Raw genomic sequence first — 6,617 nt, forward strand, 5'->3', positions numbered from 1 at the left:
TGTTGCAATTTTTTTATTTATCAGTGACAGAATAAAAAAAATCATAGCATCAAAATAAAAACTGGTAAACTTGAACAAATTCCAGGAAGGATATTACTGAAATCAGATTGGATGTGAAGGAACGTACTAAGATGTAAAACTAGAAGTACAAATATCTTACGCCCACAAATAAACTGACTGCAACAAAGGGTCCAGTATTTTGTTTCTAACAGCTGGCAGTGCATATAAAACACCAGGACACCACCACAAGGTAATAGCGGTGATGTACTGATGTAGGTTATCGTCGACATCATTGACTCTACAACGATTCAGCACAGAATTTTAAATCGGGCCAAACTCCCAGCATGTGTCGGGTTTGATCTCTGTTCTGGAAACACAACTGTGACAAGACTTTTCTGCTGTCAGTATGAGATAATGGCAATTAAAACACACAAAGAAACAAACTCTGCTGCTTAATCATCAATTTATTATGATATATTATTAGAATGAAATGACAGAATGGAATCACATTGAATTTTGAAATCAGAAGAGAGAGAGATCCAAACAACATTATTGTTTAGTGTATCTGGATTTTGGATTTACAGACAGATGAAAAATAATCCCAGCAGGTGATTAACTTCCTGTTTTACTTCTGAAAAAATAAAGAAAAAGCTACAAGACAGCCCAAACAGGAAGTTTGCAGCTGGTACACCTTTCACATGGAGAAAAGCAGATGACCTCTGAAGCTGGTATGATAATTGTAATCATCAAATATCCTTCCACCAGCCCAGAGGCGCACATACACCTGATCTTGAGCATCTAGAAGCAGTGAGCCACCATTAGAGGCACTTGGAGAAAGTGTTGTCTGATGTTCCCATGCCGTAAAAATGAGCTCTTTATTCATGAACAACCTAGCAGCTGTAGGATATGCATTGTCTCCGTGTCCATGCAGGGTCAACTCAAAGTTGTAGACTCCTCTGACTGGTGCAGTGAAAATACCTGTGGGACATTTGTTTTTGCCATATTACATGAAAAATCAGCTGTTAGAACATCTGGAACATCAGCAAAGCAGAGAAGTGACATTGAGTGTTATTACCTGTGTAGGGGTTGTAGGCATTTCCAATGTTTGTGACGACGCGTTTGAAGATCAGAGTAGTCTCTGTGTTAAATGGTCCAGTATAAGTTCCACCACCATGCTCCACCAGAGAGGCTGAGAAAGCCACCTGTTTGGCTGAGAGAGAGAGAAATGTCATTATTTTAAACTTCCTGTTTTACAGTTATACCTCCTTTGTACAGGCTGTGAATTCAAATACTACACGTTACACAAACCCCATTTGGTAAATGCGTTACTTTGATATAGTCTTGAAATATTAGTTTATGTAGATATCATGTTGAAGAAATGTCATCGTGTTCACTGCACTAAAAACAGACTGTTGTGAAACTGTAAGTTAATGATTCTTCAGTTTGTCAGCAGCACAGAAAATACAGAGAGTGATAGTCTAATGTTTAGACGAGCTTTGTGCTGTTTCATGTTTATCTGTTTTACATTATTGTGAAGCACGCTTTTACCGTGTTAAGAGTGCTATATACATCAATAAAGTAAATTAAAGTAACAGTGTGATGGGTCACCACTGCTCCACCTTCACTCCTTTTTTAAGGCGCTGACTCCATTTTAATTCCTGTACTTCACTAATAATTCGATTAACTTATGTAAGCCTTCTTAGATTATCAATCGTATTTACCACTATTAACAGTTAATATTCTTTATATATAAAACATTTGTCTAATGAATTCTAAACTAGAAGCCGATTATTGCCAGCATGGGCACATCAGGATGTGCCAGTATCACCAATACTTCATCAACATGATTAGAGAGGATATTTGGAGCAGCATGTGACATCAGCTCCCATTAAACACTTCAGATGTCATGGTGTGCGGCTGCAATTTTCAGTCAGGCTCCTGAGTCTACCTGGGATCCGCCCCTGGGCAGGGCCACCTCCAGTTTCTCACACCTGGAGCTGATTTGCAGCCAATCAACCCAGATTGATTTAAGCCTCCCACTGACCTTCATTCACTGCCAGTTTGTCATCAATCCATGTTGGTAGCTGGCTCTCATGTTTCAAGCTCCCTTTGTGAATAATCTTGATAACCTTACTTTCTTGTGCTGTAGTTCCTGGATTCACCTTCTCTCAAACCTCTGGCTCACGCTTCTCTCTCGGACTCAGGATAACAAACCACCATTTTTGAAATCACTCGATGCCTCACCTGCCTGCCCGCTGCCACCACTCTATCAGCAACCTCTAGATCTCACCTCAGGTCAGCCTTTCCACATTGCTCAGCTCACCCTCCACTCATGGCTCTTTTGCTCCTCCTGCAAAGTGACTGCTAACTGTCCTGTTCCAGGCTGCATCTCAGGCCCATTTCCCCTTTCTAGTTCCACGTCCCCCTAGCCATGTTACCCAGGCTACGCCACGTCAAATTCTACCTTTCACTGCTTTTTGTTCTTGACACATTTTCTAAGACTGAGTATATTGTAAAGCTACCTGCCTTCTCTGTCCTGGGTTTCTGCACCTCAGTCCAGTTTTGGTACTGACCACTCGGTCCCGTGACATCAGACCGTGGTCCTGCATTGCCTGCTCTATATGTTGCTTCATATCATGATATATGTGAAGAAATGAAGCAGTTTTATTTCAAAGTTGTTATCCCTGCTGTCTCTTCAGTCTGTTTCTCTCACTCCATATAAAAGACAAGTTATTGAAGATGGAACCAATAACTATGCAATTCAAATGCATGACAAAAGTCATGCTAAATCACTTCCCAGTGAATATATTTGCAGTGCTTATCTGTTTGTGCTGACAATTAGACAATTTTATTTCAACAGTTTACGTTCAAACTTGTGTCATAAACATAAATATTACAACATCTCTATAGAAATTCTGCCCTTGAGGATTTGCACACAGTACCTTGTAGCCGCTGCTTCAGCTGCTCAATCTCAGTCTTCTGTGTCTCCACTTTTTTTAGTTTTGCTTCTTGTTCTGACAAAACAAAAGGAAATGGAACATGATTGCACAGCTTGTCTTCAGATTGCTTTAGTGTTCCTGTAATTAAAATTCTGTCTTTACATGATCAAGAAATACAATTCTGTTCTTTAAAATAACTGGAACACAACAGCGGATCATATGAAGGCTTCTTGATGCTGCTGTCTCTCACCAACTAACACAATTTTGTACCTTGATTCTCCTTTTGAAGAAGTGTGATCTGCTCTTTCTGTACAGCCAAAGAGGTGACTATCCCTGTCAGCACAGCTTCCATGTCACTTGTAAATGGCTGTAGGAGCGCAATCTTTTTTTTAAGAATGACCTCATCTTCAGCTGTCTGAGCTGCTGAGATAGAGCAGGCCAGAAGCAACACAGAGAAAACCAAGATGGTCTCCATCCTGTCTCCAGAAATCTGAAGTTCAACTGTCTCATCTGCAAATCTGACCTTTTTATGATATGGCAGCAAGAGGCAGGACTATCATCAGGTTACTTCCCCACTCCTCCCAGTTTGTTAAAAAACGAGGAAGTACTCAAACATGACTGGAATAGTGAATTCATCAACCTCTGTGTTTTGGTTGACTGCTGTTAAAACAGGTCAGTTGAATTTAATGCTACAATTTCCAAATGGGGAAAATGCAAATGGTAGCACTGCGCAAGTGTATACACACTTTGTCACAGTTACCTCTGTGAGCAACACACAACACAACCCCATGAATAACAAACCCCTGGTAGATTCACAAACATAAAAATGGCATTTAAAAGGTTAAACCATCAACCTCGGATGTTGCTGTCATCTTTCTGCTCCTGTTACACCCCGGCCTAGGCAACCGGAGTGCAACACGAAAAAAATTAAAATAAAGGAAAAAACACACGAGAAAAAAACTACAGCTCTCCACCAAAATCCCAAAACTAAAGTATCGACAAATCTATTTACAACACGGGGGAGATCGCAACCATGACCAACTGACACACAGGGCTTAAATACATAGAAGGAGCAATCAGGAAAATGGACAACAAGAGGGAAACACAGCTGGGGCAACTCAGAACTGACGAGACAGGGAAACGTAAACTGAAAAGACTAAGATAACACAGACTTTCAAAGTAAAACAGGAAACACATAACAGTCATGCCAAAAACAACACACTGACAACACCGAAACGTAACAGCTCCTGTAAAAGGAAACACATAAATTCATCCACCCTTTCGTCCTGTCTAGGTGGAGGTTAACCTTGACTCGTGGTCAAGTCTTGTCAGCTTTTACCAGTCAGTCAGTTTGTTTTTATTTCCATCCATTCATCCATTCTTTCTTTCTTTCTTTGCTGATAGTGGAAACTATCATCGCATTTAGATTTTAATGTGGAGAAACTCACTTGCAACGGTTTTCTCGACAGGTTGTATAGCGCTTTTAATTCCCGTTGTGCAGATCTGCTTAAAGAAAAGAAATTGACAAACAGAAATCAGTGCACTGTTCAAAAAATAAAAATGAAAAATAAAAGATAAAAGATAAAACTACAAAACAAAAGTAGATGAAAAAACCGAAGCCCGGTCTTAGGACTTGTCACAGAATATTCTTTCTCTTATAGGTGAGAAAACACCAACTCTAAAACTTGGTGCCATGGTAAAACCTTCCCCATACTTCAGAAACAAAAACAAAACCAAACAAAAATCTGCCAGTTTCACTCATTCAAACTCTGGCTGCAGGACTCTGTTCACCCTGCTATCATGTTCCCCAAAATAATACTAATTCAGTCGTCTATGTGTCAGTTCTCACCCCACTCGATAAACCAGGCAGGATGGTAACAGTGTTACCTACTTAAAATTGTGTTTGATCCTAATGAGCTTCATTCCATGTGTGTGTGTTAGTAAATGGTCTGCATGTGTATAGCGCTTTTCTAGTCCCTAAGGACCCCAAAGCACTTTACACGTTCAGTCATCCACACATTCACACACTGCTGATGGCAGCTACATTGTAGCCACAGCCACCCTGGGGCGCACTGACAGAGGCGAGGCTGCCGGACACTGGCGCCACCGGGCCCTCTGACCACCACCAGTAGGCAACGGGTGAAGTGTCTCGCCCAAGGACACAACGGCCGAGACTGTCCAAGCCGGGGCTCGAACCGGCAACCTTGCAATTACAAGGCGAACACCCAACTCTTCAGCCACGATCAGTATATGAGTTGTAGACTCATATACTGTGGTTTGAGATTTAGACTGGTCTAAACTGGTTTCAGGTATGAACTGGTCTGTGAGTGGGAGTCCTCTCTCTGCCATCTATAATCCAGTTTTGAGATCCTTCCCAGACGCCTTAACGCCCACTCACATCCTGGGCCATCTGATCTCAGGAATTCGCATGATAAGGTGGGGCCAGGTTTCACAATGAACACACCCGAAACTCTGGCTGATTGGGACCCACACCCAGTTTCACACCTTGGCTCAGGCGATTAGAGGATCATCAGGGGTCCTTTTGTCCCTCTGTGGGGGGTCACTCCCACTAGGTTTATATCTGGGACTCTCCACCATTTGACCTTAGAACTGAAGAAGCTTCTCGGATGAGAGGTGAAACGTCTTCAAGTAACTTAAAGAAGTCCAGACGCTTTTCTATGCAAGCTCCTTTGACCTCTTTGTCCCGTGTCTCTCTTTGTCCCACTGTCTCTTTCATTGCCATCTCACTCCAAACTCAGACAGTCTTCTCAAAAGTCCTTCACACACAGTGAGGTTGCAGCTTGCTGGAAACGCATCTCCATCCATCCAATCTAGATGGTGGTTCTTCTCTTTCTGATGCCGTTTGCCCACAGCGCTGCTGGACCTCTCTGCTCAGATTGTCTCTTGGCCTCCTGTCCACTGTTGATGTTCATGCTCGTGCTTCTGGAACTGCACTCGGTGTCTTCAGGGAGAGATCAGCTTCCTTGGAGCTTGCTCGTTCAGGATGAGGACGGGGAGCTGCAAAACAATTCAGCCAAAATTCTGGCTGAGTGTTTCTATTTTTTCTTTCTAATGATCTTAACCTTTTCTTCCGACTGCTGCCCGTGGAGAATTGATCCAGGTCCGTTCCCCACCTGTAAATGACAGACTGAGAGACTTTCATTATTCACTGTGACTGCATATGTTTTCATCACTCCTAAAACAACACATCTCTGCTTATTTTGTTTTGAACTCTACTGACTTTAAACCCCCAAAATGTGCATTTTTATTTGCTCTTAACCGCGAACACAAATCTTTGTCCTTTCACCCAACAGCTCAGTCAAGTCAGCCATCAAATCCTCCATTCATCCTTGAATACTTGATCACCTTTAAATGTCACTGTTAATTACCTTAACACTAATCCACTGTTTTATTTTTCTTTATTTACTTTAGTTCACTTTCTCCTATTTGATCACTTTGATTTCTTGACTATTTTTATTTCACAGAACATCAACTGACCTACTTTTCTCCCTCTTTTGTCATCCAGGAATTCACACACACTCACAGCCCGGTCACTCGCCCCCACCTTTCTTTCTCTCTCACACACACTCACAGCCTGGTCACTCGCCCCCACCTTTCTTTCTCTCTCACACACACATTTTACTCCTCGTTCGTTCCGCCTGTGACCCCGCCCCTCGC

General features: G+C 42.1%; 1 protein-coding gene across 1 annotated transcript; it reads right to left on the reverse strand.

Moving 5' to 3' along the window:
• Window positions 1–456: 456 nt before the first annotated feature.
• Window positions 457–3,426, reverse strand: LOC146672871 (complement C1q tumor necrosis factor-related protein 3-like). Its single transcript, XM_085401646.1, has 4 exons — window positions 3,210–3,426; window positions 2,943–3,014; window positions 1,076–1,210; window positions 457–978 (listed from the first exon to the last, which is right to left on the reverse strand). Exons 1-4 carry the CDS (start codon window positions 3,412–3,414, stop codon window positions 695–697), a joined length of 696 nt encoding a protein of 231 aa, XP_085257772.1. The 5' UTR covers window positions 3,415–3,426; the 3' UTR covers window positions 457–694.
• Window positions 3,427–6,617: the final 3,191 nt, after the last annotated feature.

Source organism: Rhamphochromis longiceps, linkage group LG3, assembly GCF_057381845.1.
Source record: "Rhamphochromis longiceps isolate RC_006_pf linkage group LG3, R_longiceps_female_GT1.1, whole genome shotgun sequence".
In the NCBI taxonomy this organism is placed as follows: domain Eukaryota; kingdom Metazoa; phylum Chordata; class Actinopteri; order Cichliformes; family Cichlidae; genus Rhamphochromis; species Rhamphochromis longiceps.

Coding starts and splice junctions, on each gene's coding strand:
- LOC146672871 (XM_085401646.1), bottom strand. CDS start 3,414: ATGGAGACCATCTTGGTTTTCTCTGTGTTGCTTCTGGCCTGCTCTATC. Junction 3,015..3,209: donor TCTTCAAAAGGAGAATCAAG/GTACAAAATTGT, acceptor TTGTTTTGTCAG/AACAAGAAGCAAAACTAAAA. Junction 979..1,075: donor TGCCTACAACCCCTACACAG/GTAATAACACTC, acceptor AATGTCCCACAG/GTATTTTCACTGCACCAGTC.